We start from the raw sequence: 20,060 nt of genomic DNA on the forward strand, positions 1-20,060 counted from the left end.
TAGGTTGCTATATTATGGGATGGAGGGAGTAGCTTAAAGTTAGGGCATGTTTAGCACAGCTCCATCTCTCCTGGAGTTAAAGCCCAAGTAAACAGTTTCAGCTCCACCTAAAATGGAAGTGGAGTTAGGTGAAGCTCTCAAACAAAATAAACTAGAGAAGTGGAGCTAAATTTTGGCAGCTCCACAATTCCACTTCAGACTCAACTCCTGAAGTTAAATTTAGGAGTTAGAGCTCTACCAAATGGACCCTTAGTATCAATAACTGTCCATAAGACCGACTGAAACTAGAAGATACGTATGTACGTTAAATTAACCAGTGTGCATGCCTGTGTACGATCTGTATGTTCGACCAACGGCGACCGGCCGCGGCCGGCCGATGCACGAAGCTGCCCTGCAGGTAGCAACAATAACACGCTACGTACGTACTGTAATATACTCCCTCCGTACTCGTAAAGGAAATTGTTTAGAATAATGTTTAAGTCAAACCTTAGAAATATAAATCATGAATAACTCTTAAGTTGTTATATTTGAAAATATAAAAATTATATGAATAGATTTGTCTTGAAAAATACTTTCATAAAAGTATACATATATCACTTTTCAATAAATATTTTTATAGAAACAGAAAGTTAAAGTTGTATTTTGGAGACCGTGTCGCTGTCCTAAATGACTTTCTTTACTAAGTGTAGAGGGAGTACACATATATGTACGTTGAATTATATTGATTGGAGACATTATTATGTACTCCATCTGTTTCCAAATGTTTAACGCTGGTTGATTCTATTTTGATCTAGTCAACTAGTACTACATAAAAAAGGAAATTGGAGGGAGTAGTGTGTCTGCATGTGTGATCACTAGCGAGCTGTATATATAAGTCACCTTCATAAAAAAGTGCATGTCTATTTCGTGAAAACATTTTTACGCAATTGAGGTCCTCTGCTGATAGATGGGTCCGAGAGGCTGTAGAACCCGCGTGTCAGTGAGCAGTACTACATATCTGCATCTATTTTTATGCTCTTCCTTTTTTCTAATCAAAATAATTAATACAACAGTTTATACGGTAGAACATATTTTGATAGACAAAGTAGCATCTAAACTTTTACCGACAGATAATTGTCCTCTTTTTAGTGTTGTGGTATAGCGCTAGTTAACCACCTCTATCATACTAGTACATTTTATATACACCTTGATCACACACTTTCATAGTTTTATCAAGCTAAACCTCTCCCAAAATACCTCCTAATTAAGCACCATAGAAAAACCCAAAATCTTATCTTAAAAATAATTTCTGAAACAAAACACCTGCCATGCATGTTGACCATGTAAAATGCGCCGCGGCGGAGTGGGTGAAGATTCTAACCTGACGGTGCCGTGTGCCTCTATCAAACCACGAGAAGCCAACCAGTAAGGAGTACTCCAACACCACAATTATTTTTAGTTTTGATATTTGCTTTATGCCAAGGACCCAGTGTCCTTGCTAAAATCGTTTGTATCGTAGTGTTTTTTTCTATGAAAGATTGTTACTTTTTTTTTCACCCCTGTAAATACACACGCATATCCTATTGATACGAGAGTGTTCGAAAGATAAGGCTGACATACTTTGAGATTAAAGGAGTTATCACGGTGACTCATTGTTGATGAATACGTTGCCTACCACTGAATGAAAAATAATAGTAAGTTTAGAACTAGAATCAAGTGAGTAGGTTTAATCATAAAAAAATCTAACCAGTTGAGCTAATTTTATCTCGTGGAAAGTTGTTATTTTCTATAGCCAAATACGATATATTTTATTGTCTCGGTCATATATATGCAAGCAGTACCAATTTTTTTCCTAAAAAGATGTTAGCATATATTTTTTCAACTTCTTATATATGGATTTTTGGTAATTAAGATAAATGAAATTGATAATAATTATAACCTTGGTAAATTACTAGTAATTACTTCCTCCGTTTCACAATGTAAGTCATTCTTACATTTCCCACGTTCATATTGATTTAATGAATCTAGATAGATATATATGTCTAGATTCATCAACATCAATATGAATGTGGGAAATGCTAAAATGACTTACATTGTGAAACGGAGGGAATAGTTAATTGATCGTCATTTATTTTGGTATTAAAAAGAGGTTGTCCATGTTATGCGAAGACGATGATAGGTAGCTAGGGCCAAATGCATGTCAACATCGATGGCTTTTGGACTATAAAGATGTGAATGCGACGCTTGTGGTGAGCGGTCAATTGGTGGGAGTGGGATGGCTTCTTTTGCCCAATCATTCACATTCATCTTGGTGTTCCATTGTATGTGTATGTATGTCCTAACCTGACAAAATATATCACATTAATAATTTGAATATAACAAAAATATGACGTATACTATAGACTCGGAAAGATTTACGATATTTTGTGTTGTGATGTGAAAGTGAGTGTTTGAAAAGGTAAGAGAATATATACAGATAGATCGAATCCCATCGGTAGCCTAGCTTTTTTACCACAAAAGTTATATTAGTGTGGGATCGAATAATAACTTAAGTATACCTCCTTTTCTATATAGTTTGTTATATCAAAAGGATAGGCAGGTAACAATACTAAGAATTATGTAAGAGAATAAATTAGATTAGAATAAAAAGAAGAGATTATGTGATGGGTGTCATTTTCGTGATGAAAGGATATGTAAGTGGAGGATGTGCGCGGAAGAAAAATATATGGAGGATGCAATTGGTTGATAGTATGGATTGCCAGGTGGATACGCAAGAAGATGGATGTAGGCAACAAAGAGGATGCGCCACCGGCTAATTCCATTCCAAGGATGAATGATGGACCCTGGATAAGTGGTCTGGTCAATCATGATTCACTAATACTACTAGTACCACTTAACAAACCAAAGAAAATACAAATTTTTAAATTTTAAATTTAATTTTAAAGTTGATTTGAAGATATTTTCAATATAGTTTCTTTTAAGTATTGGCTTTTAAATCGCTAAAAATACATATATAAAAGTTTTACATGTAAATTAGTTTTTATTCTTTAATAAGCGGTTTTGGTTTATTAGAAAATATGGGCAATCAATAAGGACCTTAAATTTTAAGCTACTCTTTTCATCCTAAAATAAATAGACAAAATGCGAGATATTTTTTTTAGATTTATAGCATTTGAATGTGTCGCATTGTTTTATTTTAGAATGGGTGGATGATGTATTTAGATATAAGCTACACCGATAACAAACTGCTAGTTTGAGAAGACGAAACTATTTAAAGATGCCATCCATTGTGCAGTTGCAGCGATGGTTGCCGGTTAATAGCGAGATATTTAACCATTTGCCACATTTAGATGTGTTAATTAACTTTTTTTCACTGGACCCACACGTCATAGACATATGTGGACCCACGTGTCATTGAAATAGGGGTGGCAAATAGTTATTTGCCAAATCTAAAAGTGGCAAATAGTTAAAATCCCCGTTAATAGCTACTCCAAGTTGATAGTACTATATCTTTCTGCTACACTAAACTTGATCATGGTGGGGCCCAGAAAGATTTAGTGTTAAGCTACTACTGATCGAGCAAGCAGGAATTTTTTGATTATTCGGTTTGGACTTTGGACTAACAAGAAAGAAAAAGACAAAAGATGCTTATCCGTGAAAAGGCCCCTTTGACAGGTGACTCAAAAGCAAACCTTTCCCTCTCCTTTCTACTGGCCTTTTATTTCTCCTTTTTTGTTAATTTCCTTCCGACAGAAACTAATTTCTCCTCTTTTAAATTAAATTTGGTTGGGGTCACCTAGCCTCCAATCGACTCGTGTCGACCAGCCACTCATAAACAATAACTAGCTAATACGTTCTCTGGATCTTCTCTCTCAAAGGTTATGTTGCCGCTATATATTTACAGGTTGGATTATTACTTTTATATGCTTCTATACCTAGATCAATGCCAATAAAAAGCACTCAAGGTGAGCATACCTGGTTTTGTCGTATTCTGTCCTACCCATTCTTATCTTGTATATATAGATGCTTATCTCAACTTTTTGGTGGGTTTTTTTGGCATGTGATAATTATTAACAAGGCAATGGTTTTGATATATCTTAAAATGTTACAAAGGTTTTATCCTCCTTTTGTAGAATTTTGGATCGCAGCAAATGGTTTATTTCTATTTTAGCTGTCAACATAATGTTAGTCTAGTTTCACTAGCCCCGTCCAAAATATAGCTTGAGTTCTCAACAAACTTATTAATAGCCTACGATAAAAAAGTGTCACTCTTCTAGTTAAGGGCCTATAGTAAGGACCTAGTGAGTTCCAAATTCCCTAACTTTAATCTAGGTACGACAACATACGGTTGAAAAGTCATAACTGGACAATTAACAAAAGAGAAAACGTGTTGTAGATCAGACTATTGGGAACAATTTAATCTGCTTTCAAGCCATTGTTATGGTTACGACTTATAAACCAAAGTCAACACTTCTACTTTTAACAAACCAAAAAGGCTAGGTTAAAAAATAGAAAGCGACAAAAAAAACCCTTAAATCAATTTTGAAATTCAAAACTGGTTGAGTTTTCTTTTGTTAAAACTCAGAAAATATATTAATTACTCCTAAATTTCATTATTTTTTCTTACAAGGGTAAGGTTGATGTTAAAAGTGGTTTGCCAAATGTTAGGAAACATTTATCAACCGTGCTAAGAAAATAAGAAAATGAGAGAGCATTCTATACTTATAACTGGTGATGTACTCATGTCCACATCGTGAATTAATTTTATACATAGTGTGTGTTTAGTTCCTGAAAAAAGTTGGAAGTTTGAAGAAAGTTGAGAGTTTAGAAAAAAAAAGTTGAAAGTTTATGTGTGTAGAAAAGTTTTTGATGTGATATGATGTGATGGAAAGTTGGGAATAGAGGGAAACTAAACACGGCCATAGAGAGCAACGTGGTTCATTGCACGCACAAAGGATCCAACTTCTCATTTTGTCTTGAGAGTGTCACTTGTTGGTTGGGCCACAGCCCACATGATGCATAGTGCTGCCAAGTGGACGTACTCACTCTCCATCTCTCATCGCCGGATCCATCGATCTAACCCTCTCTCTGCCAAACCTTGAGTATTGCTCTACGCACTCGTGTAGCACATGGAAAAACTATATTGGCTCTGTTATAAAATATGAAGATTTCTGAATTTTACACCGTGATTAAGAATATTTGTGAGTATTTGTGATTGATTCACATAAGAAAATAGGTGGAGAAATTAAATAAGTGTATTATTATGATTGATTGAGAAGAGAAAATATGTGTACAATGGACACATTTTGACCGCCAAAAGTTATAATACAAAGGGAGCAATAGATGTGCTGGTTTATAGTTGGATCAGAAATTGGGTCAAATGATATACATTAATTCATATAGCACTATCACATAGGCACTACAATGAGAACAAGGACTATTTGTAGTATGCAGTAGTGGTTTAAATGGTTTAAATGGCGTGATGGTGGTCTAAAAGTATATGGGCATTGGGCAAGACTGTTGTCACCATCATTTCCAAAGTTTTGAAAAAAAAAGATAAACTTTTGCTTAGATAGATTTCAAAATAGAAAAAAAAAACAGAACATGATGTGCAGCTGTCGAATAAAAGAAAAAAGGTACACGGAATATAGCTTTAGCGAAAATAGCAGCTCCATTGTTTGGTCTTCAGTCATAGCCAAAATTTGAGTCTTAAAACTTAGTTTTAAAGTTACTTTTGGTGTTTTTTTATTGTAGTCTATTTTTCAGTATTAGTTTATAAGCCGCTAAAAACACAAGTATAAAAAGTTTTATTTATAATTATTAATATTATTTGTTAATAAGCGTTATGATTTATAATTAGATGTCTATCCCATGACAAAGTTAAAATCTCGCTGACCTTTTTTTTACTGAGGATCTTTCATGAGAAAAGAACAATGATGCATGCATTCATCCAGGGGAAAGGAAGAACACAAGCAGCATAGCAACAGTAGATTGACTATAGTTGAGCACAACAGTAAGCTGTTGATAACCAAGAGAAGAATCTACACTGCACTCCACTTGTCTTGTGCTATGTTGCCAATGTGTGCACTGTGAAGAAGAAGCACTCACCAAACTTGTCCACTCCTCCACTCCCAGCAATAGTATTTATGGTGGCCCCTCACCAGCACAGGGGCGCGGATCAGGAAAGATTAACAGGAGGGTCTGAATAAAATATATAAAATTATAGCCACCTCTTCTAATAGATGTATGACAGAAAATTTTAGTGAGGTCTTCGTGAGGTCTTCCATGATTACAACATAGGTAGTGGGGTCGTAGTGAGGTCTCGAGACCCTAGAGATCCCACGGTGGATCCGCCACTGCCAGCACATCACCTGATTTGCACTGCACTGCTCTTGCTTTCCCCCTCCTGTTGAAGTTGCAGAGTACAGCAGCAGCAGCAGCATATCTATCTACCTATTCCTTCTTACTCCTCACTTTATACTCCACTTATTTGTCAAATCTTTATTTTTCTACTATACTATTTCTCTTTTCAAGGGAAAAGAAAAGAAAGAAGAATATATGTTGAGCAGTGAGAGAGATTTGGAGGTATAAAGAGACAGACACCAACCTCCTCCATCTTCAATCCCTTCCTTCCTTCCATTTTATTTTCTTTTATTTTCCCAACAAAGAGAAAAGAGGGTGAGGAGCCTCCATCCGCGAAAAGCAACTCCACCCGACAACCTGCCCCATGCACTTTCCGTTATTCTCATTTCACCCCTCGCAATTTTACACTCCGCCCCCCATGCCCTCTCAAAACTAATTACAATCCAGTCCTTCACCGGTCAGCGATGCCCACTCCGGTGGCCGCCGCGAGGCAGTGCCTCTCGCCGGCCGCCGTCCCCGCCCTCGACGCCGCCGTCGCCTCCGCTCGCCGCCGCGCCCACGCCCAGACTACCTCCCTCCACCTCATCTCCTCCCTCCTCGCCCCGCCCGCACCTCCCCTCCTCCGCGACGCCCTCGCCCGCGCCCGCAGCGCCGCCTACTCCCCACGCGTCCAGCTCAAGGCCCTCGACCTCTGCTTCGCCGTCTCCCTCGACAGGCTCCCCTCCGTCTCCGCCTCCTCCTCCTCTGGCGCCGCCGACGAGCCCCCCGTCTCCAACTCCCTCATGGCCGCCATCAAGCGCTCCCAGGCCAACCAGCGCCGCAACCCGGACACCTTCCACTTCTACCACCAGGCCGCCACCGCCCAGACCCCCGCCGCCGTCAAGGTCGAGCTCTCCCACCTCGTCCTCGCCATCCTCGATGACCCCGTCGTCAGCCGCGTCTTCGCCGAGGCCGGATTCCGCAGCGGGGACATCAAGCTCGCCATCCTCCGCCCGGCTCCGCCCATGCCGCTCCTCGGCCGCCTACCCACGCGCACCCGCCCGCCTCCTCTCTTCCTCTGCAGCTTCGCCGCCGCGGACGACGCCGACGTCCCTTCGCCTGCGGGGAACCTCGCGGGCGCGGGGGAGGAGAACTGCCGCCGCATCGCCGAGATCCTCTCCCGCGGCCGCAACCCCATGCTCGTCGGCGTCGGGGCCGCCTCCGCCGCGGACGACTTCGCGGCCGCCTCCCCGTATCGTATCATCCATGTCGACCCCAACACCATCGACCGCTCAGACCTCGGCGTGGCGGCGGCAATGGCCAGCGCCACCTCCGGCCTCATCATAAGCATCGGAGACCTCAAGCAGCTGGTCCCCGATGAGGACGCGGAGGCGCAGGAGAATGGGCGGCGGGTGGTGGCGGAGGTGACGCGAGTGCTGGAGGCGCACAGCAAGGTCGGCCGCGTCTGGGTGATGGGGTGGTCGGCAACGTACGAGACCTACCTCGCCTTCCTCTCCAAATTCCCCTTGGTCGACAAGGATTGGGACCTCCAGCTGCTGCCAATCACCGCGGTGCATGCTGCCCCTGCCGCCGCCGGCCCTGCTGCTGCTGGTGGACTCATGCCTCCGGCAACCACTGTTGCTGCCTTCTCCAAGCCAGCTGCAAGGTCAAGCCTCTTCTCTTCTCTTCTCTTCACTTTTGTATCCACGAATTCTTTATGCATAAGATTTTTATTACCATCCATTTGCTGACTGCCGTGAGTTAAATGTCCCCCCTTTCTTTATTGTCAGAATGTTTCTTGGATAGTAGTGTATCTGATTAGGTGTGCTAGTACGATTTGCTTATGTTCTTTACTAATTTCATTTTCTTAAGTGTTGATTTGTGTGCTTTGCCCATTGTAGTATGGATATTTTTTTCAACTTGTGCAATTGATTTAGTGTACTACTGTAATTAGAAGCAGCATAGGTAGCTAAAAATACATAAATCTAGAAAGGTTTGTTTTCTTCCACTGCATTTTTTAAAAAATGTTTTTACACGGTCAATGATGTACAACCGTTTTTGTTTAATGCGATGGTTTAGTTACTATGTTCTAAGTTCCATGTTACTCCTGTTATGTTCTATGTTCAGTCCTGTTAGGTGCGACAAGAGTTGCTGGATATTTTCTCTTCTCGGAAGTGGGTTCCAATTTGTTGTCATCAGAACCTTCCAGACCAACTTCCTTTTAGATGCTCTGCTGTTAGTCACTACCTGTGTTATTTACTGATTTCTCAGCTCTTTTTTATTTTTTGCCTTTAGGATATTTAATGGGATTTTCTTCTTATAAGCCTTTTCTCTGTAGTCCTATTCTTGTAATATTTTGGATTTTATTACTACATATGTGTGGCCATGAAGGAGAGGTTCTATAGCCAGTGCAGAATCCATATAATGCACATTTCAAACTGCTTGATAAAGAGAGACTAAAGTGTAAAAGTAAAATAATATGGCTTGTGTACTAAGAGATGCAATTTCATGGTAAAAGAGTGGTGCTTCTGCTGCAGCACATCTGTTCTTTACTGTTGTAATGCTCAAATTGCTGATAGTTTGGGTCATATATGTGGGCAGAGATTATTTGTCATTAATATGTAGTATCACCTATAATGAATTACCTTGATGCATAGGGCTATGTGTGGCCTATATACCAATGAACTCCACTGCTTCCATGCTTTGTTCTACCTTGTAGCCTGATCTCCTTGGTAGGGTCTTTCTGTATATCAAAATCGCAGCAATATCCTGAAATTATTGAATCAAGGATTGTTTGATTTGAACTGCTTTCAGTTATGTTTACAAATATGTCCCACCAGAATTTTGCAACACTCTTCTGATTTCTGTCACAGCATAGTATTGTATGGCATTTTATTCAGCTGTAGAAATGTTAGTGCTTAAGCATTGCAGGTATTAATGACAAAGTGACATATGCATAACTCCAATATAAAGCAAAGATATGCTTGTGCCTTGACCTCATAGTTTCAAACTTGTTATTGCAGCTTGATGGACTCCTTTGTTCCTTTTGGAGGCTTTCTCTGTGATAACTACGAAGAGAACAGCCTGACAGCAAATTCATGCCCACAGGCCCTGCGGTGCCAGCAGTGCAATGATAAATATGAGCAAGAAGTTGCAACTATCATTAGCGCAAGTGGCATTACAGCTGAAGACCATCACCAGGGAGGTCTTCCTTCACTGCTGCAGAATGGCAGCATGATGGGTCCTAACAATGGATTTGATCCAGTCAAGGTGTGAAGCTACCTATGTCTTTTGGAACATTTATGTTAAGTACTGAACGCAGCAAGCACTGCTTGTTGATAGATGAATAATTTTTGGTCGTTGGTATAAAAGATGCACAGTTTTTTTTCAGTGCAGGTTAGAGATGATCGGATGGTATTGAATTCAAAAATATTGAATCTACAGAAGAAGTGGAACGAGTACTGCCTGCGGCTCCACCAAGACTGCCAGAGGATCAACAGAGATCCTTACAAACCATTTCCACGCTATATTGGTGTTCCCGCTGACAAAGAAAGATCAGCAAATCCAAGCAAAGGTTCTGAGTCAATTGGGGTTCAAAAGGATGTTATTAAACCTTGTGCAGTGTCTGCTGTACATTCCAGCTCAACTGCAAGGCCTATTTCATCTCCATCTGTCACCAACAAAAGAAATGAAGATCTTGTATTGAACCTTCAAGCCAGGCATTCCAAGAGTGATGAAAACCTTCAAGAAAGGGGCATGCAATCCCAACATGGCACCCTGTCGAATGCTGACAATCCGGATGATCATGCCTCACCATCATCTGCTGCACCTGTGGAGACTGACTTGGTTTTGTGCACCCCTCGAGATTGTAGTTCGAAAGGTTCAAGTTCCACCTGCAGTAAACGTGTAGAGGATTCAGAGAGGTCTGTCCATCTGGTACCCAAGAAGGTGGATGATTTAAATCTGAAGCATCCACAACTCTCTGTTCAACCTAACTCTTGCTCCTGGAGTTCCATAAATGTTGGGAAAACATCACACAGTACACTACACTCAGTAGCTTCAGGAGGCTTCTCTGCCTTTGGCCAATGGCAGAAACGGTCACCCCTTGCTGCACAAAATTCTGATCTGAGCAATTACAAGCTACTTGTCGAACGCCTGTTCAAGGTAGTTGGAAGGCAGGAGGAAGCCGTGAGTGCTATTTGTGAATCCATTGTGCGGTGCCGGTCAACAGAGTCGCGCCGTGGTCCTAGCAGGAATGACATCTGGTTGTGTTTTCATGGTTCTGACAGCATGGCCAAGAAGAGAATCGCCGTGGCACTTGCAGAGCTCATGCACGGCAGCAAAGAGAACTTGATTTATCTGGACCTAAACCTTCAGGATTGGGATGACTCCAGTTTCAGAGGGAAGACTGGCATAGACTGCATTGTGGAGCAGTTGAGCAAGAAACGGCGATCTGTTCTCTTCCTTGACAACATTGATAGAGCTGACTGCCTTGTTCAGGATAGTCTGTCTGATGCTATTAAGTCTGGCAGGTTCCAGGACATGCGAGGCAAGGTGGTTGACATTAATGACTCGATTGTGGTTTTGTCAAGAAGCATGATACATGGCAGCAAAAATGGGTTGGAAGAGGGCCTTTCATTTTCTGAAGAAAAGATTCTGGCAACTCGCGGACATCGACTGAAGATCCTGGTTGAACCGGGTAGGGCAATCACCAGTGGATGCCCTAGTGGTAAGGTGGTAGTTTCCCCAAGGCATTTTCTCACCAAAATTCAAGCATCTTTGTGCTCTGGTTCAATCAGCAAGAGAAAGCTCAGCATGTCTGATGACCAGGAAAAGCTACAAGAGTCGCCAAGCAGTTTGAAGCGACTGCATAGAACATCGAGTATACCGTTCGACCTGAACCTCCCTGTTGATGAGGATGAACCCTTTGATGCTGATGACGACAGTAGTAGCCATGAAAACTCATATGGCAACACAGAAAAATCCATTGATGCCCTTTTGCATTCAGTTGATGGATCAATCAATTTTAAGCCGTTTGACTTTGATAAACTTGCGGATGACATGCTGCAGGAGTTCAGCAACATACTCAGGAAAAATCTGGGTGCTGAGTGCATGTTGGAGATTGATGTTGGTGCAATGGAGCAAATACTTGCCGCAGCATGGAAATCAGAGGACAAGGGCCCTGTGCAGACCTGGCTGGAGCAGGTTTTTGCCAGGAGCCTTGACGAGCTGAAGCTCAAATATAAGCATGTGAGTAGCTCTACCCTTAGACTAGTGCCCTGTGAGGACACATTACCAACAGTGAAAGGAGATGGTTTAGGAGTTTTGCTCCCACCAAGAATAATTCTAGATTGTTGATGATATTATCTGTATAGGGATCGCTGTAATTATCTGTAGTCCACAATAGTATAGCATTATTTGTTGGCTAAATAAGCTCTAGTCTAGCTGATGCATTGCCTTGGGTTCTCTAATTAGCTACTGCCAGTACTGTCATATCATTTTCTACCTCAGGGCCTTTTCCAGATATATGGGCATCCGAATGTATATTGGTTGTAACTACTATGGATTGTCAATATTTGATTGTTCTATATATACATGGACACATGGTGCTCGGTCAGTGTACTTGTGTGGTTCATGCTGAAATCCACAACTGCAAGGTTGCTTACATATTTTGTTGGCCAACTTGTATATGTGCTCTCATCTCGTCTTGATTTGTGGCAGGAGTTGATTGCTACTCCAATAACTACGTTTTTATTATTCCTGAATGATGCTATCATGTACGGTAGGGTGCCGATGATATTATAGAGACCTTATAGTTAGTTGTTCAATGGTCCATAGAAAGTTGCATGGCAGCATAGTACTTGATGCGCCTACTTGCATTAGAAGCGAACTCGAATTGGATGCTAGTAGTAGCAGATTTGTGATTTGCTAGACTCCAATGCAGAAGATTCCAAACAATCTGATGGATGCATCCGTAGTCACTCACACTAATCAGTATCAACAAAAGATGAACTAGGCTGTGAAATCCCAATAGTAGTTCAGTTTTGATCATCATGATTATGCAAATAAACTCCATTGTGAGTGATTCAGTATGGAAAAATTAAGGTGCAGAGCTTAATTCGGATCATAATTGTCTGCTCAATGGCACATACAAACTCCAGACATTGAATTGCCTGGCAAACTCCAAAGGGTTACACGGTATAACTTGGACACTTTCAGAACTAATCAAAACTGAACGACCCGCTAGCTACAACAACAATTGGACAATGCTTGTTTAGTGATCTGAATATGGTGATCCAACAGATCAATGAATCCCTGTGTTCTGCAGGGCCGCATGCTTTTGAGCAGGTAAGTAGCCCTTGCTGCTTATTATTTCTCTTTCTTTCAGCAGTTCATGCTATGATGGATATGCTATCTATCAGGAAAACAATCCATTCTTCACTTACTAAGCTACTAGTACACGGTGACTCCAATAATTTTCAAGTTAATTTTTCACTTGTGCTTAGCATCTTCGGCCCAGTCAGTGCCGTTCAAGCTGTGATCTGTTTGGTAGTAAACAACATCCCCGACGTCGCTGACAAAGTGATCAACTCTCAAGCTCCTCAGCAGAACGCCAAACAGGTGAAGTGGCAGCGGACCTGACTTCTCTGGCTCCCTGTAGTATCTGCCCAGCACTGGCCTTGCTGCCTTTGTCTGTTTTTTTGTTCCCATCAAAACAAGGCAATTGTTTCAGTACTCAGTGAACTTGGTAACAGTGCACCGTACATACATACTATCTAGCAGAGGTGAATAATGCTGGCAGTGTACTTACTGCTTCTACGAGGTGATAATGAGGAATTTGGGGGAAAAGGTGGTGGATGACATGGGTGCCAATGTCATGGTGGATGTTGTTGATCCACCCGTAGTCCCGATCCACCGTTGTCAGGCCACCGCGGAGGTAGCTCCATTCCTGCAAATAGTGGTCATTGCCAGATGTTCAGCCCTATTTTCAGTGTTTGTAAGCAGAACTTAATGAAGTATAGAGTGAGAGGAAGTATAGAGTGCTCATAGGCTGCACCCAACTCAATAACCTACAGCAACTTTTCATGCTTTATTCTGGAAAAACTATGATCCAATCAATACAGAAAAAAGATATACCTCTCCACGATACCAGGGAAGGTCATTGTGACCGTGGTGGTGCAGATAAGTCACCAAATCAAGCCACATCACGAATACCTGTTTTGAATGCAGACAACGCATATCAGATATCTAGCTTTTGGGTACAGTTTCAGTTAGATATCCCATAAATATGATGGAGTTTCTTAGAAGCAAAAGCAGAGGATTAATAGTGAATAGTGTATCTTACAAGATATGGGACACCGTATAGCATGAGCACCGGAACAGACCCAAACACGCACGCCAAGGCGACGAGCAACGAAATCATGATGCACCAGCAGGTGGTGGAGACAATCACGTCACTCTTCTCCTTGGGGCTGAACAGATCGCTGCTCGGCAGAAAGTGAGATCCGGTCTTGCCCGGACTTCTGTACCACTGCAGCACATTCAAGCATCCGTATAGAAGATTCAGTTGTCTTTCTTTCTTTTGGGGATACAGATTCAGTTCGGTTTCAGTTGAGTCATTCATTCAGCACAATTGCGTGGAGTTGCCGGGTGAGGAGGACATTCAGAGACTTACGAGGTAGACAGGGAAGGCAAGCAATGGAAATGGTAATGTAAAGCGCAGTTTCTTGGTGCGCGTCTCCAGCTTCCGGTACAATTTCTCGGTGATCTGCTCAAACAAATTGCAAAAGCATATATAAAAATTTAAGCAGATTATAGAGTACGTATCTATATGTTGAGAGCCAGCTTATATACAGGTGACAAGCAAAAAACTCATTCAGCCTCTCGTTATTTTCTTATTCAGTCAATAAAGCTGAGCAGATGCTTATGCTACCCTGGCGGCCTTATTCAAATGAACCTACAACTTAATTAGCATATATATATATATATATATATGTTATGAATCAAATCACGTGATGTGTAATATGATATTCGATCTGACGCTGAGCTACGGATCAAAAAGTGATCCGATTCGCATCTGGGATCCCTGGTGAATAATTTAGCAGCAAAGGCACGTGAGCCAGATCTACTGTCTCAATCTTGTTGGTATTACTATTCACGGACCACAAAGGAAGGCTGATATTTTGCAACAAGCAGGGTGGATCGTTGTGGTCTGCTGCAGTGGTCATGTGCCCTTCTCTCCATCTGCATTATTATTAATGCAATTGCAGGTGAGCATGTCGCATAATACTTACTGTTCGTTTGGCTGTCCTGTCCTTTCCCGTCCTGCCAAACGCCCCAGTTGGACACGCTAGCGAAGAATACGGAGTATATTTGCGAAAGTCATATATACAGTTTTGGTACTATATATGATAGTAGTAGTACCGCGAATTAAGCAAATGTAATTGGTGTATCTTTTTCAAAAGGGTTGTAATTGTTGTACGGGCGATGGATTGAGACAAGCATAATTAAGGATAGTACTAGGAGTGGAATGAAGTTGAGAAGTGCAAGCAATTGTAGGATGGGCGAGAGATGAGAAGAAATTAGTAAGAGAGGAGGTGATCTGAAGGAGTGACAAACCGGGTGCCAGGACTCGTCCTTCTCGATATGACCGTGGTTCTGATGGTGTGTTCTGTGGCTGATTCTCCTGCATATGACATTAATAATATCAGTCAGATGCTCAGATCGGATGGGTCAACGAGATGAATTACCATAGCAGTGATGGTCCAAGATGCTATGGTAAACCAAGACTAGCATTGCCTAATTGCACATACAGTATCATGTGAAGAGATTCTGGATTTGACAGGACAGGCTAGTTCCACGTATATAGGATGGAGACCCGAATATGTGCTGTTTTTTCAACTTGCTTTGCCTGCATCTATGCTTTTGCCGTGTGCCGCGCGTGTGGTAAAGCAAAAACTTTTTAGTTTCTAACTAATTAACTGGTTTCAGAGCATTAATTTGGTAGGTGTGCAATAGAAGTAGGTAGGTGAAATATATATATATATATATATATATATATATATATATATATATATATATATATATATATATATATATATATATATATATATATATATATATATATATATTCTGTTTGTGCATGCAACTCGTGTGATTTTGAAAATTGATATACATGCATGTATGCTATAGAGAGAGAGAGAGAGAGAGAGAGAGTATAGGAGGAGTTGGTACCATCCATGGTAGGGGACGAGGATGAAGGAGTGCAGGAGGTGGCCGACGACGTTGTTGAGCATGGCGCTGTCGGAGAAGCTCCCGTGCCCACTGTGTTTGCATGCATTTTCAATTTGTTTTTCATGGAGATCTCGATGGATTGATGCATATATGCATATATGAGAAAAGAAATGGAAGCGATGAATGAATGAATAGAAATTACCAGTCGTGGCCGAGGACGAAGAGCGCCCAGAACATGGTGCCCTGCGCCGCCCAGTAGAGCGGCCAGGCCGCCCAGGCGACGGAGACGTCAATCCGAGTGGCGGCTGCGGCGAAGAGGGCGGCGACGATGAGGAGGTCGCGGGCGACGTAGGAGAGGGAGCGGAGGGGGGTCTTGCGCCAGCAGTGGGCGGGGATGGCGGCGCGGACGTCGCCGATGCGGAAGGGCGGGGGCTTGGCGGCGTCGAAGAAGAGACGGGCGTCCTCGGAAGCCTTGCAGTCCGCCTCCTGGGTCGCCGACGCCGCCATTGCCGCCGCCGTGTCGTGGTGGATCTGATTCCGATTTGTGATTTGTGAAGCGCAGGCAGCGAGGCGAGGCGAGGCGGAAAGGGAGAAGAGACAAGAAAGAGAAATTTGAGGGGAGGTGTTTGGTTTGTGCCTGCGAACGCGAATGCGATGGATGGGCCGCAACGCAACCAAACCCAACCCAACCCAGAAACCAAGCTCCTCCTCCTCCTGTGTTGCCTTCTGCCCCCTTTGCGTTGCTTTGCTATCTATTTATAGGCCTCCTTTGCTCTGCTCCTTTCTTCCCATTTCATCACCACACCACACGCTTAGCCTATGTATGCATGCTGCCTTACCTTTTAGGATTCTCTTGCATCCTCAATTAGGCCTTGTTTCGTTCCTTTTTTTTTTCCTCAAAAATATCACATCGAATCTTTGAATATATACATGGAGCATTAAATATAGATAAAATAAAAAACTAATTGCACAGCTTACATGGAAATCGCGATACGGATCTTTTGAGACTAATTAATCCATGATTAGTCATATGTGCTACAGTACCCAACATGTGCTAATGGCGGATTAATTAGGCTTAATAAATTCGTCTCGCGGTTTCCAGGCGAGTTATGAAATTAGTTTTTTTCATTCGTGTCCAAAAACCCCTTCCGATATCTGGTCAAACGTTCAATGTGACACCTAAAAATTTGCTTTTTGCAAACTAAACAAGAAATTTTTTGGGCGTCACATCGGACGTTTGACCGGATGACGGAAGGGGTTTTCGGACATGAATGAAAAAACTAATTTCATAACTCGCCTGGAAACCGCGAGACGAATTTATTAAGCCTAATTAATCCGCCATTAGCACATGTGGGGGTACTGTAGCACGTATGGCTAATCACGGACTAATTAGGCTCAAAAGATTTGTCTCGCGATTTCCATGCAAAGTATGCAATTAGTTTTTTTAATTTATATTTTAATGCTCCATGCATGTGTCCAAAGATTTGATATGATGTTTTTGGACAAAAATTTTGAGAACTAAACAAGGCCTAAACATGGCCAAAATCCATACTACTATTTCTTGCTAATCAATACCCATTTACCTATAAAACTAATAACATATATTTGTACATTACAGCTAACCAAACCCATACGTAGGGCTAACTAGGATGTAATGTAAAAAAAAGGAGCAGACTGAAATGGACATGGGGAGGACCGAACCGTTTGGTTGCTCGGTTTCTCTAGCGTTGTGCATGTACGGTGGGAGGAGGGGATCGCTGTAAGGTGACTCCCCTTTTACATTAGTAAATAAGTATATTTTCTCCCTTTTCACCACAGCTTTAAAAATGATCACTCCATTTGCATCGTTGTTCTATGGCCCTCACATGTCAACTGATGGTGACATGTGGAAAAAAAACTAATTTTGGACAAATAGTAACATTACACTAGTCACCTGATTTTTTTTTCCTTCCAAGTTAAGTTGAGTTTAAGATTTAGTGGTAATGTAGTTCATGCTAATACCTACCTCTTATAGTTTTCTTTTATAAATTTAGAAAACTTTTAGGTCCAGTTTTTAACGGTTTTCACTTATTCAATTATTTTCACTGGATATTCACCCATGTTAAAATTGCATATTTGAACCCTTAATACTGTGGAATATTGGATGAAGGAGACGGTTTTAGAGGGATACCTTTATGGGCAAGTGGAAGCCAGGGAATGGGTGGTTGTGCGATAGGGTGGCGAGGTGGCGATGATGCTGCTAGTGGTGGATGCATGATTTATTGGTTATGTATTCACTCAACAATTGTAGGTGTCATGTGACTAGGGTTTGGTGGGCTTGGGTTAGGAGAACTAAGGTTACGAGCCGAGAGTGTAGGAGGAGTGGATTTGTTCAAAAAATGAAAGATAAAAAATAGAGTAAATTTCACAAAACTATATATACATTGACCAAATTATTACAAAACTAAATTTAAAATGATGTGTCATAAAACTACAGATTTAACATCAAATTTATCACAAAACTATAGATTTATGATTAAATATCGCAAAACTATAGATTTATTAATAGAGTTATCACAAAATTACAAGTTTAGATCCAAAATAATCTCAAACCTTAGGCGTTTAAAACTCAAATATAACAATAGTGCTAAGGATTTAAATCCCAAAATCTGTAGTTTTGTGATAACTATGCTACTAACTCTATAGTTTTGCAATACTTAGTCATAAATTTGTAGTTTTGTGATAAATTTGATGTTAAATCTGTAGTTTTGTGATAATTTGTTCAAAGTATTTGTAGTATTGTGAAATTTACTCTAAAAAATATAGTATTAAACCTCGTCAAGTATATACATATGTAATAATACAGGGAATGCCCATTGCTTCATCCCTAACGTTGTGGAGCAAGGGGGTGGTTGGCCGATGTTGGAGGCAGAGTTGATCACTAGTTGGAGTAGTTAGGAGGCAAGAGTGGTGGTTACGGATCTGTCAACATGCATGAGCCTCCAGAGATGAGAAGGAGAGACAGAGTAGGGGAACTCACCAGAGTTAACGAAGTGGGTAGTGGTGACCGTGGTGGAAGAGGAGAGAGGGAGGCGATATGATGAAGAGGAAACAGTTGGGTGTGCATTGGCCGATGCCAACGTGCCAATGCCGATAAGACAAAGGGCAGTGGTGCGTAGATAACAGGTTGAGACGCATTGGGACATGGGGAGGCGGGGAGGAATGGATCACAAGAGCATGAGAGAACAAAGGTGGGTAATGTTTATAGGTGTTAACAAATTTGAATCAATCTCGACATTTAAAAACGACACAGGCAAATAGATAACCCCTTGAAGTGCTATAACGACAAATGTTTAAGCTTAAATTTGAAAAATAAATCCCAAAATCAACTCCAAATTTTAGATTGAAAGTTTAAATTTTAGATGATAAATATAAGCACAAGCAAAAAGATAAGGCTGACAGTATTTCTCGACCGGACGGTGGTCATAATAAATTAACTTAAAAATATCGGCAATGTATTGATAAATAGAACTCATGTGAAAACGTGTTAGATGAATGGCCACGTACACAATCGATTGATCGATCGACAGCTAGCTAGCTACAAGTATATATGTGAATGTCGTACGTACGTGTTAATCGGTGCCACACATAGCTAGGCTTTTATATAATTGAGTTAATTGGTCCTTCATGTATCTATCAATCGTCCAAAAAACGTACGATCGACGACTTTGCACTGCATGGACACGCACGTACGTGCATATATATATATACGCACGATCGATTTGCACTAGTGCAGTACGATCATCTCATAAATTATTAAACAATTAAAATTAAATTGTTTGGCCCACGTTTGGACAATCAAACGTGTATATATATGTCTAATTTGGAGTTCCAATGGGTACGGTACGAACCAGTACACTTGACTTTATTGTCTTTGTATTTAATTATTATGATGATTACATTGACGATGTCTTTTTCTCCTCGGTCTAATAAGCTAGGTAGGTACGTTAATCATCATGTGTGTATAGCCTAACAATTAATTAATGTCATAAACAACAAAAACAAGTTATACAATGCTACTGCTTTCTAGAATTAGGCCGGCCTACAATTCTGGGCAATGTACATATATATACACCATCCGTTTAAAAAAAATAAACTTTAGCCATGAACCTGTGTGTCCAGATTTATTCTTAGGGTTGGATTCTTTTGACGGAGTAGTACATGTGTACTGTGTACACCTAATAAGTCAACTTGATGCATATATACATAACTAACCGAGAATCACACTTGAGCCTGCCTACGTGATGGCTAAAACTTCACATATATACCTTTTGCGTGTGAGCGACGAGAAGAGAGGAAAATCACTGGATGCAACATATAGCACGTGTTGATTTTATGGTGTCCACTAACTTAACTGTGTATTTAAGTCTAATTTTTTTTCATGAAGAAGAAGCATCACCCAGACTAGCTATTTTGTCTTTGGATGATTGATCGGCATAAATTGTCTCTGTCTTTTTTTTTTGTCA

General features: G+C 41.1%; 2 protein-coding genes across 2 annotated transcripts; one reads left to right on the forward strand and one right to left on the reverse strand.

Moving 5' to 3' along the window:
* Nucleotides 1–6,600: 6,600 nt before the first annotated feature.
* Nucleotides 6,601–11,986, forward strand: LOC4351252 (protein DWARF 53-LIKE-like). The gene is made up of 3 exons (NM_001423290.1): nucleotides 6,601–7,987; nucleotides 9,345–9,591; nucleotides 9,718–11,986. Exons 1-3 carry the CDS (start codon nucleotides 6,807–6,809, stop codon nucleotides 11,677–11,679), a joined length of 3,390 nt encoding a protein of 1,129 aa, NP_001410219.1. The 5' UTR covers nucleotides 6,601–6,806; the 3' UTR covers nucleotides 11,680–11,986.
* A 396-nt stretch (nucleotides 11,987–12,382) lies between these two features.
* LOC4351253 (fatty acid desaturase DES3) lies at nucleotides 12,383–16,282 on the reverse strand. Its single transcript, NM_001423291.1, has 8 exons — nucleotides 15,758–16,282; nucleotides 15,556–15,645; nucleotides 14,941–15,007; nucleotides 13,997–14,089; nucleotides 13,667–13,852; nucleotides 13,459–13,536; nucleotides 13,133–13,270; nucleotides 12,383–13,014 (listed from the first exon to the last, which is right to left on the reverse strand). Exons 1-8 carry the CDS (start codon nucleotides 16,060–16,062, stop codon nucleotides 12,814–12,816), a joined length of 1,158 nt encoding a protein of 385 aa, NP_001410220.1. The 5' UTR covers nucleotides 16,063–16,282; the 3' UTR covers nucleotides 12,383–12,813.
* Between the last annotated feature and the right edge of the window lie 3,778 nt (nucleotides 16,283–20,060).

The sequence above is a fragment of the Oryza sativa genome, chromosome 12 (assembly GCF_034140825.1).
Source record: "Oryza sativa Japonica Group chromosome 12, ASM3414082v1".
Classification (NCBI taxonomy): domain Eukaryota; kingdom Viridiplantae; phylum Streptophyta; class Magnoliopsida; order Poales; family Poaceae; genus Oryza; species Oryza sativa.

Coding starts and splice junctions, on each gene's coding strand:
- LOC4351252 (NM_001423290.1), top strand. CDS start 6,807: ATGCCCACTCCGGTGGCCGCCGCGAGGCAGTGCCTCTCGCCGGCCGCC. Junction 7,988..9,344: donor TTCTCCAAGCCAGCTGCAAG/GTCAAGCCTCTT, acceptor TTGTTATTGCAG/CTTGATGGACTCCTTTGTTC. Junction 9,592..9,717: donor ATGGATTTGATCCAGTCAAG/GTGTGAAGCTAC, acceptor TTTTCAGTGCAG/GTTAGAGATGATCGGATGGT.
- LOC4351253 (NM_001423291.1), bottom strand. CDS start 16,062: ATGGCGGCGTCGGCGACCCAGGAGGCGGACTGCAAGGCTTCCGAGGAC. Junction 15,646..15,757: donor TTCGTCCTCGGCCACGACTG/GTAATTTCTATT, acceptor ATGCAAACACAG/TGGGCACGGGAGCTTCTCCG. Junction 13,853..13,996: donor TTGCCTTCCCTGTCTACCTC/GTAAGTCTCTGA, acceptor AATGTGCTGCAG/TGGTACAGAAGTCCGGGCAA.